The following is a 25,272-nucleotide window of genomic DNA, read 5'->3' on the forward strand; positions in this document are numbered from 1 at the left end:
TTTTGTTTGGTTTTCACGGGTTAAAGGCAATTAGATCTAAGTATTTGATATGAATTTCAACTTGATAGCTCTACGCGTTCATGAGGAAAAAAGTAATAAGTTTATATTTATTAAAAAAAAAATATATTTTGTAATGTAACTAAAAATTTAAAGTTTTCGGAATTTTCCCTTTATGTGTGCTATAAAACGTTGCTTCATGCCAAATTTCAAGATTCTAGGTCGACTGGAAGTACCCTTTAGGTTTTGATTCCCTTGCGAGTACTTGCGAGTTTCAAAATATGCAGCTTAAATTGCTGTTTCTTTTGATTGCGTTGACATAGAAGTTTGATTTTGTTACAGCTTAAAGGTATTATAGACCTGAGTATTTGGTATGAATTTCAATTTAATACCTCTACGCGTTTATGAGGAAATGGGTAGGAAGTTTAAAATTATTAAAAAAATATATATTATGTGATGTAACTAAAAATTTATGGTTTTCGTAATTTTTCCTTTATCTATGCTATAAGACGTTGCTTCGTACCAAATTTCAAGATTCTGAGTTCACGGGAAGCACCCTGTAGGTTTTGATTCCCTTGCAAGTGTCGAAAATTTGCGGCATAAACGGCTGTATCTTTTGATTGCGTTGGCTTAGAAGTTTGATTTTTTCACAGCTTCAAGGGACAGTAGACCTGAGTAATTGATATAAATTTCAGCTTCATACCTCCACGCGTTCCTGAGAAAAAGGGTCTTGACAGACGGACGGACGGACAACAAAGTGATCCTATAAGGGTTCCGTTTTTTCCTTTTGAGGTACGGAACCCTAAAAAAGGGATCGTGTAAAAAAAAAACAAAAGTGAAGCACTTGAGCTTTGGGGTCTCATGTGGAGGAATTCAATCGTTTTAAGTACCTACCTACCTACTTAACCATAAACATTTTCGATATTTTTTGCTAGCTACGATTTTACACTTGTTTCTGACTGCAACTTTTTAACAAATTACTCGCAATAAAGTTGACTACACTTAATCTATACTTATAATAAATCTGTAGAGAGGTCAATTCTGTACATGAAATATATTTTCAAAATAACTATCAGGGGGTGATTAGTGATCGATACTGATGCCAAAAATGCAATCAGTAAAATTTTTGTCTGTCTGTCTGTCTGTCTGTCTGTCTGTCTGTCTGTCTGTATGTTCCTTATAGAAACAAAAACTACTTGACGGATTTTAACGAAACTTGGTACAATTATTCTTCATACTCCTGGGCAGGTTATAGGATACTTAGGAATTCCCACGGGAACGGGAATTAGCGGGAAAATCCTTTTGTACGAAAAATCTAAACCGCTTAAGTTAGACACTTGAAATTTGGCATGCAGGTACCTTAGTAAACTTAAAGCTTAGTTACAACAGGATATTGCAAAATTCCCACGGGAACGGGAGTTAGTGGGAAAAAACATTTGTATGAAAAAATCTAAACCGCGTAAGATAGACTCTTGAAATTTGGCATGCAGGTACCTTAGTAAACTTAAAGCTTAGTTACAACAGGATATTGCAAAATTCCCACGGGAACGGGAGTTAGCGGGAAAAAACATTTGTATGAAAAAATCTAAACCGCGTAAGACAGACTCTTGAAATTTGGCATGCAGGTACCTTAGTAAACTTAAAGCTTAGTTACAACAGGATATTGCAAAATTCTCACGGGAACGGGAGTTAGCGGGAAAAAACATTTGTATGAAAAAATCTGAACCGCGTAAGATAGATGAAGGGGGGGTAAACGAGATCCACGCGCACGAAGTCGCGGGCGGCCGCTAGTTTGATAATAATCAAATCACTGAATGTCTGGTATTATGCACCGAAAAGATGCAATTTTAGAACATTTCTAATGCTTTCAGATTGTTTCTAATTATGCCATATTTTCAAGTCTGTTGTAGTGTTCCAATCCAAACATTGAATAAATAAACAATGATCATGGTATAAGAATTTCAATTCGTATTTAGGTAAAAATAAACAGAGATTTGAGAAAACCAAGAACGCATTTCAAAATTAATATTGGTGATTTTGTTTAAAAAATAATCATACTTACTGGATTCATGTTAGACCCAACCCAAACTATCGTAACTATTTAGGGTCGTTGAATTCTAGTTGTTATAACGAATTTGCATAGAAGCAATTTAAAAATAAAAATGCATGAGTATTCTCAAAATTATGGACATTGTTATTACACTCGGTTAATTCTTGATGATTGATATTGAGTTTAAAATCGTTGGTATTTTAAAATAAGTTAGTAGTTTGTATTTAAGACTACTAGGATTACTAATATTAGATTTGACATTTCCTTTTCTTTATTCTAATCTAGAATTATGAAAAAAATAATTGATTCTGTTGTAGACATGCCAAAATAGTATGGTGTAGTTCAACAATTTCTTGATTCAATTACATTTTTATCAGTTGTCACTCTCAAAAAACTGATAGGTTTTTATGAGCAGTACCTATCTAAAGTTTGGGTGCAAGTACTAAACTTTCTGATTCCTTTCTGTTTTTAACTTTGATTTGATTTTAATTAAATTTTGGTTCAGATTAAATTTTAATTAAATTTTGATTAAATTTTAATTAAATTTTGATTAAATTTTGATTAAATTTTAAATTTTGATTTTAATTAAATTTTGACTTTGATTAAATTATGATCTTGATCAGATTTTGATTTTGATTAAATTTTGATTTTATCTAAATTTTGAATTTGAATTTTGATGATGATTTTTTTTTATTAGAGTATGTTTTATTTTGATTTTAGTCTAGGACTGGTCGTGTATGAATTATTTTTAATGATGACGCCTTATACAACCTATGTAAGTAGTGTGTGATCTTTATGTACGAGTACTTACATTATGCAATAAAATTATTTAATTATTTTTTTGATTTGAGATAATGACCGATGTGATTTTAAAATCATTAGTCAGTTGTTTATAGAATTTATAAATATGCTAACGATTGCTATCGAGTGATGCTGAAATGTTACGTCCCCACAGAGCGAGAAATAGTCAGGTTTAGCCGTTGTCGGCGCTAATGAGATTGAAAGAGTTATTATAATCAATTATGTAAACCCTGGTCTTCCTAATATAAATAAATAAATAAAAATAAAAAAATAAATTATAAGAAAGAATATTGATAATGATGATATTGTTGTAGTATCTTTTGACATTTTAATGTTAGTTATGACGAAAATTATGGCTGGTTAACATGACTAAGAGTACTCAGGGCCTTGTCTTGTTGTCGATCGTAGGTCATATTCCTAACCCAGTTTAGCTGGTCGGAGACTGCGCGGCGATGATAAGTAATGAGGTCATGGGTTTGGCAGTTGATTGAATTTGTTTCGATAGCTGCTGATCGGTCGTGAGTACCGATGGTGGGGCCATGAGAGTGCCTTTGTGATCGGCCATGAGAGTGCCGTTGTGTTCGGTCATCTATACCGATGGTGAGGCCATGAGAGTGCCTTTGTGATCGGCCATGAGAGTGCCGTTGTGTTCGGTCATCTATACCGATGGTGAGGCCATGAGAGTGCCTTTGTGATCGGCCATGAGAGTGCCGTTGTGTTCGGTCAACAATACCGATGATGAGGCCATGGGAGTGCCTTTGTGATCGGCCATGAGAGTGCCGTTGTGATCGGTCATCAATACCGACGGTGAGGCCATGAGAGTGCCTTTGTGTTCGGTCGTGAGTACCGATGGTGATTGGCCGTGAGTGCCATTGTGACTGGCCGTGAGTGCTGGTGGTATCGGATGGTGATTCCGATGGTCGGATGCGTTCCGATAGTGCGTGACAGTGTGTCGTGGGTATTAGTTACGTTAACCTTGGCCTTAGTTTTGGTTGAAATAACTTTAAGATTCTAGTTGAATTTATTTATTTATTTAAAATAGGTACACAAACAGATCACTGTCAATTATATAGCCATGAAATTAACAAAATATTAAATAACTAAACAGAGATCCAAAATCAGCGTACACAACATGCTTAGTATTAAATAAAGCTACTTATATTAAGACAAATGTAAATATATATAAAAATAGGATAAACATTGGATAGGGTCGAGGACGATTATTTATTTTTAAAGATTTCTGTTACCAATCTCTTGTACCGGGGAAAACTGCTATTAAATATGTCAATGTCTCCACCACTGCGAACTACCTCGTTGTATGAGCGACATATTCTCACAACGGGATTGAAAAAGGAGGTGTTGTTTTTATATACCTGTAGGGAAAATATGTTTGGGTTACGGGATCTAAACCTGATGTTGAAATTTAGTGAAGACAGCAAGTCTGGAGCATCAATAGATGAGTGCACTATTTTGTGAAGACAGAGTAAGTCATATCTGCTTCGACGAGTTTGCAAAGAGACCATATTAAACTTAGAAAGTCTATCACTGTACTGCTTAAGCGATCGGTCCATGCCGTACCTATATGTTATATACCTCAGGCATCTCTTCTGTACCCTTTCAATGGTATTAATGTGGACATTGTAGTAAGGGGACCATATCGGACAGCAATACTCTAAGACACTTCTAACCAAGCTAAAAAATAAGCACAACATACTACGGGGCCTCCTGAAAGATTTGGTGGTTCTTATAATGAATCCTAACAGTTTATTACTCACTTTAATAATTTGTTCATAATGATGGTGAAATGTTAATTCCTCGTCAAAATATACACCTAAGTCCCTTATGACCTCACTTCTACCCAGTACTTTGTCCCGGACACAGTACTGGTAAAAAGTTCTATTTTTCTTTTTTGTGAAGGAGATAACACTGCTTTTGTTCACATTGAGGCTCATTTTATTTAAAGCACACCAATCAGACACAGTATTGAGATCTCTTTGAAGTACTTCACAATTCGCTGTATCCGTGACATCAGTATATATTTTCAGATCATCAGCATAAAGAAGAGAGGGACATGACAGTCGATTAATCAAGTCGTTTATAAAGATCACAAATAGAAGCGGTCCTAAATGCGATCCTTGTGGGACTCCAGATGATACAAATATAGGAGAGGATGAAAAGCCCTTCACAGTCACCAATTGAGTTCTGTTACTTAAGTAGGATACCACCCATCTCAACAAACTCCCATGTATACCGTAGTACGAGAGTTTATAACACAGGAGTGAGTGGTCCACCTTATCGAAGGTCTTGCTAAAATCGAGATACAGAGCATCGACTTGACCCCCTGAAGCAAACACATGGCAGAGATAGTTTTTAAACTCCAAGAGGTTGCTCAGGGTAGACCTCCTTCTAACAAAACCGTGTTGTCTACTAGATATGTGCCCACTAAGATGATCGTAGAGCGGCTCATAAACCAATGACTCAAAGAGCTTCGCGAAACATGGAAGGATGCTTATTGGCCGATAATTTAAACAAGATGTCTTATCGCCCGTTTTATAAATGGGAATGACATTGGCCGCTCTCCAACGGGAAGGAAACATTCCAGTTTCAATCGATTTATTAAACAACAGGCATAACGGCAATAATAGTTCATCACAGCAGTTCTTTATAAATTTAGGAGGGATATCGTCAGGTCCTGGACCTTTACTTATATCTAAGGCTTTTATTTTCAAGGCAATCTCCTGTTGTGTGAAATTGAAATGATGAAGTGTGGAATTAGAAACTGCGGGAAGGTCCAAAGATTCAGGCGAAACAGTCGAACATGGACCGTCGTATACCGAGCCAAAGAACTCTGAAAAAAGTTCGCAAATGCCTTGACCATCGGAACATTTCCTGCCCTTATAAAACATTGTGTTGGGAATTGTAGCTCTACCCTTCTTCCCATTCACATACCTCCAGAATACCTTTGGGTCATCCTCTAAGCAATCCTCAACTGAGGACGGATATACGTCATGACATTCGGTTATCAGTCTTTTGGATCTCGAACGAAGAAGTGTGAAAGTGTCATAGTCCCGTGGGTTGCCAAACTTTTTGTAGCGACGGTGGTATTTCGATTTCTCGCTAATACATTGTATTAGTGCTCTACTGTACCAAATAGGGTATTTAGATGAGACACTTTTAGTGGTAGGGGTGTGCTTAGATATAAGTTCATTAAGTTTTGAATAAAACTCATCAACACATACATCGATATCAAATCAAACCGATTGATTAAATTACGAACCAGTCTTTACATTCTAGTCTATAGTAAAGTTAGTCGTTTATAATCAGTGATTATAATTAGTGTTAGTGTCCACTCGCACGTGTTCCCTATACGCCCACATAGGTAGATAGTATGAATTCAATGAGAGACCCTTCTGGTGCCGTCCGAGAGCCCGACGCTCCGACATATACATAATTTAACCTGACTAGATGTCAGAAACGTCGTACAAAATCGCGACGCCTCCGACCCAATCTCTTTCGCCGAGCAGGGTCCGCGAGGGGATCCTCCTCTCTGGCTCTCTCGGCTTCCTCCTTTGAGGACATGACCACCTCGCAGAAGGCCTTCACTGAGTCCCATCCCGTGTCACTACCGACCATAGCTTTGACCACAGCCGGCAGCCTTAAATCACTTCCAATAACTGCACAGAGCTGAGTTCTGTGCTGTGTCCATTCCGGGCATTCTTCCACAGTATGCTCCGCTGTGTCGACAGCGGCGCCACAGTGGTGACACATAGGGGTCCTCTCGCGGCCGATGCGGTGCAGGAATTTCCCGAAACAACCATGTCCGGTCAACACCTGCACCATCCGGTAGGTGAGGGAGCCCTTTCGTCTTTCAGTCCAGTCTTTAAGGCAGGGCTGAAGGGCAGCAACCGTGCGGTGGCCTGCACTGGGCTCCTCCAGCCACTCAGCCCATTCTTCTATAATAGACTCGCGGGCCTCCTCCCTCCACTTCTCAATTTCGCAGGTTGCTGGGGGGTTCCCACTGCGTTTTGCAGCAGCGGTTCGGTGGTATACATCCGCCAGCACCTTGGCCTCAAGCTCCCAGGGGGGAGTACCCGCGAGGGCGCATGCCGCTTCTCTGGAAACTGTGCAGTATGCACGAACTACCCTCTTAGCGACGATCCGCTGCGGCTTTCTGAGCGCTGATACGTTATCCCGGCAAAGGGAGTCTACCCATATTGGGGCGCCGTACAGGGCCATAGATCTCACGACCCCTGCAAACAAACGGCGGCACCCCCTGTGTGGGCCTCCCAAATTGGGCATTACCCGGCATAAAGCGCCGGACACCCTTGTCAGTTTTGGAGACAAAGCCTTAAAATGAGCCTTAAAGTTCCACCGGCTGTCGAGGACCAAACCTAAGTATTTCATGGTCGCCTCGACGCCGATGGAGACGCCACTCACAACCATTGCGGAGCCCACCGGAGGTCTTCTTCGCGGCCCATGAAAGCAAATGGCCTCTGACTTATGCAGGGCTACTGTGAGGCCTAGGCGTCTGATGCGCCTGACTACTTCCGCCACCCCTGCTGTTGCTCGGACGGCAGCTTCCCGGTATGTCTTGTCTTTGGCCATCACAAGTGTATCGTCTGCGTAGCACACGATTTTTACTCCTGGCAGACAGTTTCCTCTTATGGCCCAGTCATAACCGATGTTCCACAGGAGTGGCCCAAGAACCGAGCCCTGTGGCACACCGCATGACACCGGCCTTCTGCCCCATCCGTCGGCCGTCGGAAATACTACCTCCCGGTCTTTGAGGTAGGCTTGAATGATCTTCTGCAAGTATAAAGGGACCTTGTGGTGTTTCAGAGCTTCCTCTATACATGTGTGGGGAAGGCTATTGAAAGCGTTGGCGATGTCAAGAGAAACCGCCACAACACTGCTCCCTCTAGCCACCTCTCGCTCAGTAAAATCCTTGACGTCGGCTATGGCATCCAGGGTGGACCGACCACGCCGGAATCCGAACTGGTTTGAGGCCAAGTTCGGCCCAGTTTCTTCCAGGTGCCTGTTCAGACGGGTAGCGATAACGCGCTCGAAGAGCTTCGCCGCCTCGTCTAACAGGACAATTGGCCTATATGCCGATGGTGACTCGGCCGGCCGTCCCTCTTTCTTCAGGAGAACAAGTTTCCCTGTCTTCCACTCCTGTGGGAAGGTTCCGTCTCTTAGACACGTCGAGAGTAGCGCTCGAAATCGTGGCTCAAGGCCGTTTTTAAGGGCAAGCACCCACGCTTTTCCTGGCACTCCATCTGGGCCAGGCGCGGTGTTCTTAGCCTGGAGACGCAGAATAGCCGCACCTAGCTCTCCTTCAGAGACATCTGGTGCTTCACTGGTATCAGCCCCGGCTGAGCTATACCGTACCGGTGGTGTAAAGTCCGGCCTCGGTGGGAAAAGCGCCCGCGTGAACCTAACCTAACCTAACCCAACTCTAATTTGTAGAAAATAATAGCGTACCTATAGGTATTGTACATTATTTTGAGCGCCAAATTTTTGCCGACACGCCAGTTCTATTTTGAGACCCCTACGATTTCATTTCGCGAATTTGTTAAATTTTTTGTATTTTTAATTTAGACTTAGAAAATTTCCATACTAAATTTTATAACTTTGTAATTTTTGGTCCGATTTTCAAAATTATTTCGCTTAAATAGACTCACCCCTTTCGGTTTAGCATCCCCCTGACGTTCGATTGACACCGCTCCATACTAAATTCTGCTTTTTTGGCGGTCTTTAGTGTTTTGGGTAACATCTGAGACGGTTTTTGGGCGTCATTTTCAAAATTTTCTAGGGCCACCCCCGACATTTATCGTCTTTTTGGATTCGTCTCGGCGAGCCCTATCCATAGACACCCCGTTTGTAGGGATCCGACGACAAGAAGTTTAAAAATTTAAAAATTTGAGCGCCCACCCACCCTTTTGTCTCTAGGCAGGTGGAGATTTTCGGTTGGGCCAAAAATAACTTTTTGCGTTCAGGCGTGATTCGGACTCTAAATTGAGTTACCTTAGTTTTAAGTTGACATAGCGTATTTTTAGACGTCCTTTTGGACTTTTAGGGACCAGTAAACTAATTTTACTGCGACAAAAAATTTTCTTTTTGACCGCTTCTGGCTGCGTCGCAGCTGCAACCGGCACCTGTGAACAAAAGACGCACATTAGTATAGTAGACAAACAAAAAATTGACTTACCGGGTGCCGCAGCGGCCGCTGCCCCGACTGACGAGTACCTTGAAAGGGAAACAAAGACTGATATTTTATTGTTTTATTTTATTCGTGTTTTACTCTATTATTATACAACTTATACAAACCTTTTATTGACACTATTTACACATTATTTTAATTTTAAATATCGTAAGCGGTCATACGGAAAGCTGATTATTTACATCACACATTTTAGGCGACGCGCACCTCTGACGTCATGTTCGGCTTCAGGACGCCGGCTAAGAGGAACAGCGACGAAGTCCAACAGAAGTCTCCTGACTCCCCACCTATCCGAAGGCCGGGCAAGGTGAGACGCAGCGTTGGCGAGTGGGAGACCAGGAAAGCTGGGCTTTCCTCTGGCTCCGACTCAACCCCGCCGCAGTCCGAGCCCCCTAAGGCCCCCAAGAAACCCGCGCCAGTGCGCCGGGCTTCCGTGGAGGCAGCGTCGGCGAGCTCACCGAAGCCCCCCTCCACCACTGTAAAGGATAGGACAGCCGAAGCCAGAGCCTGCCTGCAGAAGGCTAAGATGTCCCTTGGCACAGCACGAAACCTGCGCGGCCACATCAAGACAGACGTCATCCAGGCTCTGGACCGGCTGTACCAGTTAGTCAAAGAGGCCGAGATTGAGAGGAAAGGGAAGGTCTCGGGGAAGAAGGTTTCAGAGCCAGAACCCGAGCCTTCCGTAGAGAAGGAAACGGATAGGGAGAAGGAGTGTAGGATTGATGAAGGAGCAATTGTGGCCGAGATAAAAGAGAATAGGAGACTCCTGTTGGAAAACAGCAAGAAGTTGGATGAAATGAAGGAAGAGGTAGAGAAACAGAAAGCAAATATTGGTCTACCTACCTATGCCAGCGTCGCGGCGTCTGTGCCCGGACAGCAGCGCCTGCCTGTCAGATCGGCCCTGCACTCCATCGTGGTCACGTCTAAGGACGCGATGGAGACAGGGGAGGAGGTGCTGCGAAAGGTCAGGGACGCCGTCAACGCTAAGGAGGGCTGGGTCAAGGTGGATAGGATAAGAAAAGCAAAGGACCAAAAGATTATTATGGGGTGTAGCACAGAGGAAGAGAGGAAGAAAGTAAAGGCCAGAATAGAGGACGGGGGCCTCCTAGTCGCGGAGGACATGAAAAATAAAGACCCGCTTCTGGTCCTGAAGGACGTCCTGTTGCTCAACAGCGACGGGGACGTCCTGAAGGCTCTTCGCAACCAGAATAAGGGTATTTTTCATGAACTCCGCGAGGGGGAGGACCGCGTCCAAGTTAGATTTACAAAAAAAGGCCAGAAACCCCCATACACGTCACATAGTTGTGAGCGTATCGCCGGCAATCTGGCGGAGAGCGACTGAGGCGGGAACCGTGCACATCGACTTGCAGCACATCCGAGTGGCCGACCAGTCACCGCTGGTGCAGTGCACCAAGTGTCTGGGTTACGGCCACAGCAAGCGATTCTGCACGGAGCCCGCGGACGTCTGCAGCCACTGTGGGGGCCACACCTTAGCACCGACTGCGCCGAGAAGCTCGCTGGTGGGGCACCGTCGTGCCGGAACTGCCAGCGAGCCAAAGCGGAGCACGTCCAGCACAATGCGTTCAGCAATGACTGCCCAGTGCGCAGGCGGTGGGACGCGTTGGCCAGATCCACAGTGGCGTACTGCTAAGTTTGTCCCGGGCGATAACTCCATCCAGCTCACAACTATCCTGGTCTGCAACTGCCTCGTCCGTCGTTGTAACTCTGGAAAAGAAGAAACACAAATTATTAGTAAAACAGGAATAACATTTAAATTAGAATTTGAAAATCGCAAATATTTGGCCTTAAATTTAGAACACAAAATAACAACACAACAAAACACAAAATTCAAAATTAAAAGAAAACAACCAAAAACAATTTGATGGCCAAATTGGACTATTTGGAGTTGAAACTCATTCTGCAAACACAATTATTATTCAGCACAAAGGCGCTCACATAAAGTTACAAATAAGACCTATGTTATCTAAATATTATTAGAATATGATAGATAAATATATAGTACTAGTATGCAAATGAGCAAAGAAATAACTCGAAAATCCGAAATTGAAACTGATAGATGGAAAACAAAGAGCAACCATAATCGACAGCAAAACAAGAACTTTAATCCTGAAACCGAACATCGCATGTCATCAGATTAATAGTAAAACAAAATAAAAATTAGAAAATATTATTTGGCATTTTTAGAACATCGATATTTTAAAGCAAAATTAAAACAAGTATTTTAGAAAATATCATAAAGTAATTACAGTCAAAAGAAATCAAACATTGGTAAAAAAAACACAACTAAAACTTAAAAAAAACACACCAGCCAAAAAATTAAAAAACCAAAAATAGCAAAGACTGATATGCAATCGTCAGAGGTGCATAGAAACAAATTTAAAAAAAAAAAACCTAACCTAACCTAACCTTTTTTTTTTTTGCGCAGGAAAATACTTTGCGTATACCCGCCGCCTCGGGGGAAGCGACGGGTTATGTGGGACTCCCTTGTCGGATGGCAGCAATAGCGGCTGCCACCCGACAAGTATACCCACTAAAAACCTGCGGTGCACCCTCTGCGTTTTATTGGCACGACATGGGGCGCTTATCGATTCCACCACGCCGTGCCAACGCATCTCCCAGCCTTGCCGAGCCTCCGCGCTAAAGAGGGGGTCTACCGGTACACTGGTAGACCCCCCCAGACAGGGTGAGACCGTGCAATGTGGGTGATGGGCCCCCCGGCCTAACACCCACTGGTCTCACCTAGGGAGGCGGAAGGAGGCGAGCGAATCTCCTCCTTCTTCCTCCCGGCCGTCTGCGCCGGAGCGCGTGGGCTTCGGGAACCTCTTCCCTAGCCCGATCCGCGGTCTCCTTCTGCGTCATCACTTCTTCGCAGAAGGAGACCATGGCGTCCCACGCGCTCTCGCCCAGGAGCATCGCGATTACGACGCTGGGGAGCGCGAGGTCCGGACCGATCATCGCAGTCAGAATACGGCGCCGCGGGACCCAAGCCGGGCACGCCTCAAGGGTGTGCTGGGCCGTGTCCTCCGCAGCGCCGCACTCGTGACATACGGGGCTGGGCTCCCTACCTATCAGATGCAGGTACCAACCGAAACATCCGTGTCCGGTCAGCACCTGCACCAGGCGATAAGTAAGGGAGCCGTGCCTCCGATGGACCCACTGATCCAGGACTGGGCGGATCGGCTCTATGATTCTTACGCCATAGCATAGAACCGTCCGGTTCTAAGGCTTATGTCGAACAGTTCCCGAAGCTTTCCCTCATTCTCCTCAACCCGCATGGCCAGGCGGAGGACTTTGCCAGGGATTCCGTCGGGGCCCGGGGCTCTCCTTTTGCCATGGAGCCGGTCCAGCGCGGCACCCACTTCCACCTCCGACACAGGTTGAAACGGAGGCTCCGGTCGACTAACCCTGGGCTCCGGGAGGGCTGGGTCAGATGAGTTCCCTTGTTCGGGGAACAGGCTCTCCATAACCTGTCGGAGAAGGGCCGGCTCCATGGTTTCCGTGACGGGCGCTGTTTGGCTGCGAAGTTTGTTACGCGCAGCACGGTATGGGCGCCCCCACGGATCCGCGTCAAGTTCCTCCAACATGGAGTTATGAGCCTCCGCCTTGGCCTCCAAGATGGCGATCCGGAGGACTCTTCTAGACTCCTTGAAGGCATCGTAGAGTCGGCCTTCTTCCTCCGGGTTGCGGATTGCGCGGCGGCGGTGGCGAGTGTACGCCCTCCTAGCTGCATTGCTGGTGGCCCGGAGTTCCGCTATCTCTTGGGTCCACCAGTAAACTTGCTGTCGGTTCGGCACACAGCGGACTCTCAGCATAGCCGCGTCGCTGACTGCCACCAGCGCTGCGCGAAGTTGGGCCGCACCGGTGTCTGCGTCCGGGGGGGGGGGGGCCTCTGCCTTTCGAGCACCAGGCCTGGACAATAGTGGCTTCCTCGGCTTTTTCTCTATCCAGCCTGGTGATGGCCCATTTAGGATAGGCCGAGCTATCCTAGTGGGTAGTTGGGGTAGTGGCGTGTGAGGCGGGTCGCTACATTCCCTACAATATGGTCGAGTGAAGCGATGGCTGGTTCACACGTCATGTCTGTGAACTGGCGCTGCCTTCGGGGACTGGTCAAGACAAGATATACCTACCTTAAATTTTTTAACATAACAATTAACAATCAACTTAGACAGTGGCACGGCACTAAATATAAGTATATACAAATTATTTAAAACTACCACACGGTTTTGTTATGGGTGCCTTGCTTTTCTCTCTAGAGTTTTCTTGCCTTGTCTCCTAAATAGTTTTATATCTGGCACTTAGCCAGAAGGATATCTTAGACTTGTCATGCTCACTAAAATGTCTCTGGGGTAGTGGCGTGTGAGGCGGGTCGTTACATTTCCTATAATATGGTCGAGTGAAGCGATGGCTGGTTCACACGTCATGTCTGTGAACAGGCGCTGCCTTCGGGGACTGGTCAAGGAAAGATATACCTGACATAAAATATATGTATCAAAACGCAACAATGAACCTAGAAATTAGCACGGCACTAAAGAAATATATTCAAAACTGCCACGCGGTCTCGTGCTAGATGGGCGTCTTAAAGGCCACCTTCTATCAACGGGAGCGCGTGGTAAGTAACTTGCTTCTGAATGTATGTAACTTCCTACTTTTTTATATTTTTTTATATTTTTAAACCGGCAGACAGTGGTGACTGAGTTTGTTGCGGCGCTTCTTCTCAGCACTTGCCAAATGTTTGTCTCGAAGCGCTGGTAGGGCAAAAAAAGAATGAGACATGTATAGGCTCCTTAAGAGCATTTGACGATTTGCAAGAACTAATTTAATTAGTCTAAACAAATAAAGATAATTTTGATTTTGATTTTTGATTTTGATTTCGTTTTCGTTACATTCCCTCTAATATGGTCGAGTGAAGCGATGGCTGGTTCACTCGTCATGTCTGTGAACAGGCGCTGCTTTCGGGGACTGGTCAATCCAAGTTATTCAAATTTATGTATGCGAGTCATTTCTACTAGTACCTTAATATGTAAGTCTAGATATTAGCACGTCACTACCTTGTTTAATAATAATAATAATAATAATAAAACGTTTATTTCAGACATTACATCCATATGTGTTAGTAACATGATAATCTTAATCTAGTGTTAGTAATAAGCTAATGACAAGTAGGTAGATAATTATTTATGTAATATGGCTTCCAGTGTGACTCCTGCGCTATAGGTACTCATAGCGAGTGACCGGAGCATGAAGCTGCAGCCAGCGGCGCATCAGCGGGGAGTCCCACCGGTCAGCCAGCGCGCGCAGAATGCTGTTCGAGCTGCCGCGCACCCGCGCCCACAGCGAGGCGCAGCGCTTTCTGATGATAGTGTAGAAACAATCAGTCTGCGCCTCAGCAAACATGGCTGATGCACTACAGTGTCGCGGCAGGCCGAACAACATCCTGAACGCGTTATTGTATTGGACGCGTAGTGCACTATAAGCCCGCTGCGTAAAGCTAGCCCATAGGCCGCACGTGTAGAACGATTGACAATATGCTTTATAAAGCGTCAGCTTGACTGGTTTACTACAACGTGCGAATCTACGAGCCAACATATTACAGCGAACACACAGAGCCCCACGCTCCCTCTCAATATCCACAGAGTCTGACAGGCTGTCAGTGACCCAGTGACCCAGATACTTAAATTGGTGAACTCTTTTTAGTTGTGAGCCTCCGAGAGTAACAGATGGTACATTCCGCTGACTCCCGGCCGCACCAGCTTGAAACAACATAAACTCACTTTTAAGCGAGTTGTATCTAAGCCCATGAGCCACCGCATACTCTTCACACATGTGTAGAAGTCTTCTTAATGCTCCAATCGACGGGCTCAGCAGCACCATATCGTCAGCATAACTAATGTTGTTTACACACACGCCACCTACATGGCATCCTATATATGTGCTGCTGAGCTCCCCAATCAGCCCGTTCATGTATAGGTTGAAGAGCTTGGGCGAGCTCAACCCTCCCTGTCTCACCCCACACTGCAACCCATACATGTCGGACCGCGAGCCAGCCCACTTTACACAATTATTCTGATTATCATACCAATATTTAAATATGGATATGATTTCAGTGGGCACATTAGTTTCACAATGCAGCTTATTCCATAATAAATTGTACGACACCAAATCGAATGCCTTCGATAAGTCCAAAAAACAAGCATAAACCGGGGTTTTTCTAGCTGTATAGTACTGCACAGTCTGCTTGAGACAGAAGATGGCACTCTCTGTGGACAGACCTGGTTTGAAACCAAACTGTGCATCGTGAAGCTCAATGTGCTCACCTAATCTTCTATCAAGCAGACTATCCAGCACTTTAGCTATAACCGTGGCTAAAGATATAGGCCTATAATTGGACAAATCTGAGGCATCCCCAGTTTTATTTTTTATAATAGGCACTACAACTGTGAACATCAACTCTTCCGGCAAGTAACAGTGACTTATGCAAAGATTAAAGAACATAGACAGAACTCGCGGCAAATGGACTCCCGAATACTTTAGATGCTCGATTAATATACCACGCAATCTTGTATACCCATTTTTATGATACACCATACAAGAATGCATGGTAAATTCAGTGAACTGCTCCTGAATCGAATGTACCTACTACTACTATTTCTATTTATTTATATTAACCGGCAGACAGTGGTGACTGAGTTTGTTGCGGCGCTTCTTCTCAGCACTTGCCAAATGTTGGTCTCGAAGCGCTGGTAGGGTAAAAAAGATTATGAGACATGTAGAGGCTCCTTAAGAGCATATGACGATTTGTAAGAACTATTTATTAGTCTAAACAAATAAAGAAATTTTGACTTTGACTTTTTGACTTTGACTTTGATTTTATCGGATCGACGGGGAGCGTTGGGGCTCGAGGAGGTGGAGATTTCAAATCGGATATACAAGTGGTCCGAGAGAGTCTCCTCCTCCATTACCCGCCAATTGACTACACGGCGTGCCGTCGCAGGGGTAGCGAAAGAAACATCCACCCTTGAGTTGCCCTGCGGCCGCACGCACGTGTAATCTGTCCCGGTATTAAGGACCGACAGCCCGACCTCCGTTGCCCAGTCCTCGAGGGCCCTGCCTCGGACGTCGGTGGTGTTCCCGCCCCAAGCCCGCGATTTGGCGTTCAGGTCGCCCATAAGGACAACCTGATGTGGCGCAAGCCTTTGGACTACCGGCCCCAGAGTGTGCAGGAATGCCTCGAAGTCCGACAGAGGTCGGTTGGGCGAGAAGTACACACCGACGATTCCGTACTCCCCCCAAACAGCCGAGACAAACCCGGGGCCACGCTCCCGCGGTATGAGGGGTTTGGCAGCGGGTCCTGTGCGGCAGACAATGGCCACGTGACCCCCGGAATCTCCTGCCCAGTGGGGTTGAGGGGAAACCCAGTAGGGTTCTGCGGCAACCGCGACGTCAATGTTCCACGCTGCCAGGGATTGCAGAAAGAGGTCCTGCGCCCCAGCAGCGTGGTTAAGGTTCCCCTGGAGGAGGCAGATTTGGCGACTACCCATCGAGCATGTCTGCCTCCTCGCACTGCTCATGGTGCTCCTCTACCAGGGGGACCAGAACCCCTGCAGCTGTCTTCCCTCTTGTTTGCGGGGGGTTGCAATTCCTACCCCCATGTGATGGCTGGCATCGCGGCCGGCTTCAGCGCAAACAGCGCAGCGCGCGTCCTTTGCCGAACATTCGGTGGCCTTGTGCCCCGGATTTCCACACCGGAAGCACAGGCCACTGCGGTCAGCCGAAGAAGGGCACAGCTGTCGGGTGTGTCCAAGCCCCATGCACTTGAAACAGCGCATCGGGCGAGCCTCCAAGATTTGGACACGAGCCGAGGACCACCCAATCAGGAAGCGGCCGGCCTCCAACAGTGCCTTGGCCGCAACAACCGGGCAAATCCCACCACCACCCATGGCCATACCAACCTCGCGGTTATTGTGGCCGAATCTTGAGAGATGCGCGCGGAATTGCGGCTGCCTAGGGCAGATTGCACTCCACCGCGCGCAATGCTTGACTCTCTACAAGTTATTTATTCTTCGTCCATTTGTCCCTCTTTGCCACTCTCCCCCTTCTGGGGCATGGACTCTACTCAAACATTGGCACCATCCGGTGCCTGGCCGCTAGGCGTCTGGCCGTTTCGCCTCCTGTGCCACGCGTGCGCGAATCCTCGCAGCCGCGCGAAGTTCGCCTCCGAGCTGACAAGATCAGGGTACCACGCAGGACCGTAACCCTCCGAGAGCGCTATCCTACTCAACATCTCCCACCGCAGGTCATCATACAGAGGACAGTACCACAAAACGTGGTGCCTGTCCTCCTCACTCTCGCCGCACTCACACATACTCCCCTCTCGCAGCTTCATGTCGCTCAGCCTTTTATTGAAGCACCCGTGTTCAGTGAGTATCTGCGAGGTCACATAGTCCGGTTGGACCCAGCGCATGCTGAGCCTACCGGCCACCTCCGGGAAGAACTGATAGAGCTCACGACCTTTGGTCTCCTGCTCCCAACGCTGCTGCCAAAATACAATCCCGCCTACCGACTGGACTTTGGCCCGCTCGAACCAACACGCCGCAGCATACACAAGCGTGGCAACGAACGTTCCCTGGTAGAGAATGCGCAGACCGGAGTATCGAATGCCCCAGGAGGACGCAGACACACGCGAAACCTTCCCGAAGCATTTGGCTGCGCGCTCTACAATGTCCTGTGCATGCTGCGTGAACAAAAGACCCGAATCGATCACCACGCCGAGCACTGTTCCTGAGCTCACCTGTCGGATCGAGCCAGGATGTTGCGCCAAGTCTGGGCCGCTGCATCAGTGGAATTCCACCTGGTGTATGCCCGCTGTATAGACGAAGGCGTCTTCCCGGACGTCTGGAAGGACGGTCGTCTCTTGGTTCTGCCAAAGGGCAACGGAAAGCCACTCACTGACCCAAAAGCGTACCGTCCAATTACGCTTCTCTCTGTCCTAGGCAAGTTACTCGAACGCGTAATGTTATACTGTGCGCCTCAGATTTCCAATGGGATCTCGGGCTGCCAACACGGATTCTCTCGGGGTAAGTCCACGGTCACGGCACTTAACGCCGTTATAGGTGCTGGCAAGACGTCCACAGCTCGCTATGTCCAAGCTGTCTATCTTGACATCTCTGGTGCGTTCGACAACGCGTGGTGGCCCATGATCATGGTCAAGGCCAAAAGAGGAGGCTGCCCGCCGAACATCTACAAGATGCTAGCGGGGTACTTCTCTGGGCGCCGGGTGGGCCTGATCACGGGTAGCCGCGTGCTGTGGAAGGCCTCCACCATGGGATGTCCGCAGGGTTCTGTGCTCGGACCAACGTTGTGGAACGTCCTGATGGACGACCTGCTGCGATTGCCGCTGCCTGGGGGAGTCAGCATGGTGGCTTACGCCGACAACGTCACCATATTGATCGAGGCAAACTCGAGGGCTGCCATTGAAGCAGCGGCCGCCGAGACCCTAAGTCTGGTGACCGACTGGGGCGTCCGGAACAGACTGGGCTTTTCCCCTGCCAAGTCATCCACGATGACGATCAGGGGAAAACTCCAGAGACCCCCGGTCATTCGCCTTGAGGGTGCCTCGATCCGATCAGTGAACGCCACAACCGTGCTAGGAGTGGTAATCGACAGCGGTCTCCTGTTTACGATGCATGCGCAAGGGATCGTAGATCGCGCGGCCAAATGCTTCGGGAAGATGTCGCGCGTGTCGGCGTCTTCCTGGGGCATTCGATATCATGGCCTACGTATCTTGTACCAGGGCACTTTCGTTGCAACCCTTACGTATGCATCGGCTTGCTGGCATGAGCGCCTTCGGGTGCAATCCGTATGCGGCACCCTTCTCCGGGGGCAGCGGCCTGCACTGGTGCTACTGACCAAAGCCTATCGGTCGGTCAGCACAGCCGCGCTCCCGGTGCTTGCCGGCGTACTACCCGCGGACCTCGAGGTGATCCGGGCTGGCAGCACGGAGGTGGCACGCCAGACCGCGGCCAGGGACGAGATGAGCAGGCGAAAACGCGAAATTTTGGAGTCAGTTGTGCATACTTGGCAGACCAGAGCTGCGATTGTGTAAAGTTGTTCATGGATGGACAATGAATACAATTGATCATCGATCGTATAACTAAATTCGAATTGTGTAATTTTGTCCATTCCATGAAGACCGAAAAGTGACCGGTCGTATATAATCGTTTCATGGATTTGCGTTTTATTATTGAAAAACATAGGCTAAAACTCTTTTTTTTTAACAAATAATAAATCAAATTCATGTTTAAATGCAGTTTTTTTAATAACATTTTATAATTGCACCTTAATAACATACTTTTATACATAAAAACATGGAATTTGAACTAAAAATTTACCTCTGCAAATCATATAACCAAACGCATAGAACGAATGAAATACTAGTTTCCACTACCCGTCCCCAGATGGCAGGCTAAGTTGACTACTACTCTACAATAGATGGCGTTAATGGACTACTTAAAACGACGTAAAATGTTTATTTATTTTTATTTATTTATACTTTAATGCCAAAATTTTAACATTAGGCGAACTTAGTGCCATATTAAATAAATGATAAAATAAAAAGTGTTTTGAGAAGTGGTATTTTTATCTATGTTCTGTGAATGACAAGTGTTAACTGTCAAGCTTAGATTAATAAAGACGTCAAGTGTCAAAAAAAACTGAAAAAAACTTTTGAAACTTTAGATTCTAAAGTTTTTTTCACTTCTAAAGTTTAGAAGTGAGTCTTTGTTCAAAAACACCAGTAAGTATAAATGATTACACTACTTTAAGGCATTCTATCAAAAACAAACAACACAAAGTGTAAATTAAATAAAAACAACCCAAGCTTCATTATAACAGTCGTATTATTCCTGTATAAAATATGGTAATGGTATTCATATTATCAAAAAATAAATTTCACTTTCAGTGCCAAGGGGAAGATTAATATCCCATGCCCAAGTGGAGACCCTACTTAGCCTATTAGAGGCCAACACTGAAATTGCGCATGGGCGCATGGTGGGGGGTGCCCTGGCCAGTCAGCGGGTGGACGAATTCTGGCGCAACACGGCCCGCACATTGAATAGTATAGGGGATGGGACATCCAAAGCAGCCGCAGCCTGGAAAACGGTAAGACTTATACTCAATACTCAATTCTTTATTGCATCCATAATGTTACAGAGGTGGTATGTATGGTTTTATAAGATACAATTATGGACCCTGTCGGGCACAGCATTCTAAGAGAGGGGAAGAATTTATAAACATTTAATTAATTAAATTATATTATTAATTATATTATTAGTTATTAATTATTTTTCACAATAGGTATTATTTTTTACTGATATTGACAAATAACTTATTACACAATAATGACTAAGATTTATCCCAATTTTTCAGTATTGGCACGAGTTAAAATACCGGGCTCGGAAGCGGTACACCGAGGTTCGGCAACACGCCCGAGGGACTGGAGGAGGACCAGCCAAGAAACCTCTCACAGTAACTGAGAGCAGAATACTCCAGTTACTAGGAGAGGTTTCTTATGCTGGGAATCCCGAGGTCCAAATACCTTTAAATGTAAGTATAATGCATGTATTTGTTTTAATAGGTATGTGTTGTTGCCACATACTAGCTAGCAGCTAACATGTTTTTTTTCATTGTCGTTACAGATCCCGTCTTGTTCTGGACCTGTCCCATCTACCGTTGGAACTCGTCCAAATGTAAGTATGATAAACAAAATACATAATTGCAGTATTATTAATATCATTTTGTATTTGTAATATGGATCTCATTTATATTGTATTTCAGTTAAATAATGTTAAGTTGAATAATTATGTATGTTATTGTAAATATGTATAAACAGTATGATTTATGTTGCATATATGTATGTATTTGTTATATTAGGTATGTGTTGTTGCCACATCCTAGCTAGCAGCTAACATGTTTTTTGTTTGTCATTGCAGGTCCCGTCTCTTTCCAGAGCACCTGCACCTGTCCCATCGTGTTCTGCAGTGCCTGCACCTGTCCCATCGTGTTCTGCAGTGCCTGCACCTGTCCCATCTTGTGGTGCAGGCGCTGTAGATGGGACAGGTGTCCCATCGTCTCCCACTGGGAGTCATCCAAATGTAAGTATAATAAACAAAATACATAATTGCAGTAGGTATTATTAATATCATTTTGTATTTGTAATATGGATTCATTTATATTCTATTTTTGTAGATGATCGCAGGAAATGCTTCCCCTCCTCCTGAGTTACCGTTGTCTGGGTCGGAAGATTCGGTGCCGGTTGGACCGAGGCGGGGTCGAACCTCCCAAATCAGAAACACTCGACCTTGTGAGTTCTAATAATAATACTATACATACTTACAAATAGGCCACGTAAAAAGTATTGCTGTCTCCAATTAGGTGTGTAGAAATACATTAAACTTACAAGGACCTAAGTATCCCTTAACCCTGCAAGCACTGTACCCCTAAAGGGGTGGCAAACAATAGGTTTTCTATTGAGTCTGATTTTATGGTGCATGCTAGATAAAGTCAAACCTACATTGAAGAACTATAAATAAAAAAATTGTTTCAGACCGCAGGTGACGGTACGATGACCCCCCAGAGTGGGCTCGTCGATACGAAGAGCAGCGCCTTCGTATCGACAGAAGTCGAGCGCGCTCCCTTGAGCGCCTGGTAGAGATCGCGGAGCAAGTTCTGGCGCTCTACCGAAGGAGTGTGGAGGGGAATGGGCCATAGCAATATTTCTATAATTATTATTACGGACTAACTTTTTCATAGTTATTTTAATATTAATATATCTTATTGATTGTTCCAAAAAAACTAAGTCTAAATTAGTAGGCTAAGAATGCTGTGATTATATATTTTAAATAAAAACTTAGTTTGTAAAGAGATGAAGGCCGACTTTAAAAGAAGTATAGTGTACAAATGAGTAGGGAGGCTGTGGATTTTGCCATGGTTATTTTAATATATCTTGTTGATTGTTCCAAAAAAACTAAGTCTAAATTAGTAGGCTAAGAATGCTGTGATTATATATTTTAAATAAAAACTTAGTTTGTAAAGAGATGAAGGCTGACTTTAAAAGAAGTATAGTGTACAAATGAGTAGGGAGGCTGTGGATTTTGCCATGGTTATTTTAATATATCTTGTTGATTGTTCCAATAAAACTAAGTCCAAATAAGTAGGCTAAGAATGCTGTGATTATATTATTATATTTTAAATGAAAACTTACGTTTGTAAGTTGAAGGCTGACCTTAAAAAAAGTATAGCTGACTAAAGGATTTTAATAAAAAGATGTGTATATTTAAACAGTTTTATTTATTTAAGTCATTTATTTCTGTAAATAGGCCCAGGGGCCACTTTTACATGTCCCAACATAACTACCCTACCACTGCTTTAGGACTATTGTAAATTAGTGTTGAGAAGAAGCAGCGTTTATAGGCGTTATCGAGCGCTTAAAATCAAATTTATCTTTATTTGTTTAGACTAATTAAATTAGTACTTACAAATCGTCAAATGCTCTTAAGGAGCCTATACATGTCTCATTCTTTTTTGCTCTACCAGCGCTTCGAGACAAACATTGGGGAAGTGCTGAGAAGAAGCGCCGCAACAAACGCAGTCACCACGGTTTAAAAATATAAAAAAGTAGGAAGTTACAATACATTCAGAAGCAAGTTACTTACCACGCGTTCCTGTTGATAGAAGGTGGCCTTAAGACTCCCATCTAGCATAAGACCGCGTGGCAGTTTTAAATATATTTCTTTAGTGCCGTGCTAATTTAGGAGACAAGGCAAGAAAACTCTAGAGAGCAAAGCAAAGCTTATCTGTGGTTCTGCCGGTCCCTCCACAACCTTTCCACCAACCCTCGGCTGGCTGCGCTGGTTGTCTTCTGCCGTCCCTTCTTATGTCATACCCGTCCAGTGTGGGAACTTCAATGCGTGCACGATTGCACATGTTGTGCAATACAATACACGCATTGACAATTTTCCCAGCTTTCACTGGATCATAGTGGAGGGTTCGGTGCGCTAGAAGACAGCGCCACCTAGCCTTCAGTACACCAATGCACCGCTCCACAGTATTGCGGGTACTACAGTGCAGATCCGTGTAGTGTGCTTCTGGGGAATCCGGAGCTGCTTGTAGAATGGGTGTCATCATCCACTCCCGCTGGGCATATCCAGAATCCCCTTTAAGGTAAAAATAAGTTACTTAGGTATGCTGCACGATAAAGGCTTAAAACATAAAAGGTGAAATATTATTTGACGTATTACCTAATAGCCAGCACACTTCACCGGCTTCAGCCAGACTTCGCATGTGAGCCTCCAAAGCGCTCCTATTCCACACATGCGAGTCATGGCTGGCACCTCCATAAGATGCATCCACATGAAGAACATTAAGTTCTGCATCACATATCTAGAACATTATAAAATTTAAAAATATATAAATAACCCATCTCATTTTTCTACAATAAATAAATGTCAGAAGTGCCACAGCAAACTAAGGTAGATACTAATAAAAACTTACAATCATAGCATTTAGTGAGTGGTAATGCTTCCTATTGAAGAAAGCCTCCTCAAAATCATGGGGCCGTATGATGGCAATGTGTGTGCCATCAATACAGCCCACAACACCAGGGAAGCCAAAGACATCCATGAATCTGCAAAAAAAAGTTGGATTATATCCCTTTCTATTCTTGAGCCATAATAACAGCTTGAAATGGGTACCTACCCTTTCATAACCGCCATTCTCTCCTCACGGTTACCAGGGAAGGCGATGTGCCGTTGGAGAATTTCTGGTTTATTTAGGGCTTCTGTGACTTCAGCCACACACTTGTGGACAGCAGTCTGGCAGAGCCCTAAATTAAAGTCTTTCCCAACCCGCCTCTGGTAGCTGCCCCCGGCGTAAAAGTCTAAGGCAGCCATCCCAACTAATATTATAAATGCGAAAGTAACTCTGTCTGTCTGTCTGTCTGTCTGTCTGTCTGTTACGCTTTCCCGCTTAAACCTCGCAACCGATTTTGATGAAATTTGGCATAGAGATAGTTTGAGTCCCGGGAAAGAACATAGGATAGTTTTTATCCCGGTTTTTGAAACAGGGACGCGCGCGATAAAGTTTTTCTGTGACAGACAAAATTCCACGCGGGCGAAGCCGCGGGCGGAAAGCTAGTGATCTATAATATTAAAAGTAACATTTAAAAAACAGACGGATTCGCTTTAAGTACTCACATTTGCAAAAGAAGGTACTTACTTTAAGCTCTGCAGAGATCCCTGTTGATCTACGCCTTTGGGGCATGAACGGCGCGAGTTCATCAACAAGCTGTTGAAATAAGGGCAACGACAGCCTGTAATTGCTGATGAACTCCACATTCGGCATGTCCCAGGGCATCGATGCTCTCCGCAGCGCTTTTCTCCTCATCTGAGAGCGTCTCATGCGACGCTCGCGTTCTATCATGCCCATCATATAGGCGTGCGCCATTGTAGGTCTAAAAAACACTCGGATTATCAATCAATTGTGCCGAAAAAGAACTCTTGTGATTCACTAAATTTTATTTCCATTAACATAAGACACTTACCGCTTAACACACTTTATCTTTCAAAGAAACTATCAAAATTTTCGTACGAGGACGACAATAAAATTCACAGAGAGAGAGTTATCTTCAACACTTCCATGAGAATTTAAACGATTGTCATGAGTTACGAGTCACCGCAATCATTTGACATTAGCAATGAGCTCATAAACTTTACACAATTCGAATTTGCTGTCAAAATCATGTTCATCATTCACTCATCGTATAAAATAACGATCAAATCGTTATCGTTTTATGAACTCCGTACACAATTAGAATTAGCCGTTTGACAAATCATATCGTACGTTATGAACTGTCAAATGAATACGATTGCCTTACACAATCGCACCACACAGGTGGGAGGGAGAGACGAAGGGTCGGGAGCTCAACCAGTTTTTCCCCGACGTGTCTGGGAGACTCAGCATGCGCTGGGTCGAACCAGATTATGTGACTTCCCAGGTTCTTACGGGGCACGGCTGCTTTAACAAGCGGCTGTGCAACATGGGGTTGAGAGATAGTGCGAGCTGCGATTGCGGTGAGCTCGAGGAGGACCGTCACCACATACTGTGGGATTGTCCCCTATATAGGGACATA

At 45.0% G+C, this 25,272-nt stretch overlaps 1 protein-coding gene across 1 annotated transcript; it reads right to left on the reverse strand.

The window, feature by feature from the left end:
• Positions 1 to 21,686: 21,686 nt before the first annotated feature.
• On the reverse strand, positions 21,687 to 24,034 carry LOC135087306 (putative nuclease HARBI1). Its single transcript, XM_063982104.1, has 5 exons — positions 23,841 to 24,034; positions 23,637 to 23,769; positions 23,384 to 23,525; positions 22,979 to 23,299; positions 21,687 to 21,820 (listed from the first exon to the last, which is right to left on the reverse strand). Exons 1-5 carry the CDS (start codon positions 24,032 to 24,034, stop codon positions 21,687 to 21,689), a joined length of 924 nt encoding a protein of 307 aa, XP_063838174.1.
• Positions 24,035 to 25,272: the final 1,238 nt, after the last annotated feature.

This window comes from Ostrinia nubilalis (genome assembly GCF_963855985.1).
Source record: "Ostrinia nubilalis chromosome W unlocalized genomic scaffold, ilOstNubi1.1 SUPER_W_unloc_1, whole genome shotgun sequence".
Classification (NCBI taxonomy): Eukaryota; Metazoa; Arthropoda; class Insecta; order Lepidoptera; family Crambidae; genus Ostrinia; species Ostrinia nubilalis.

Coding starts and splice junctions, on each gene's coding strand:
- LOC135087306 (XM_063982104.1), bottom strand. CDS start 24,034: ATGGCTGCCTTAGACTTTTACGCCGGGGGCAGCTACCAGAGGCGGGTT. Junction 23,526..23,636: donor ACTCACTAAATGCTATGATT/GTAAGTTTTTAT, acceptor ATAATGTTCTAG/ATATGTGATGCAGAACTTAA. Junction 21,821..22,978: donor ACCAGCGCAGCCAGCCGAGG/GTTGGTGGAAAG, acceptor CTCCTTCGGTAG/AGCGCCAGAACTTGCTCCGC.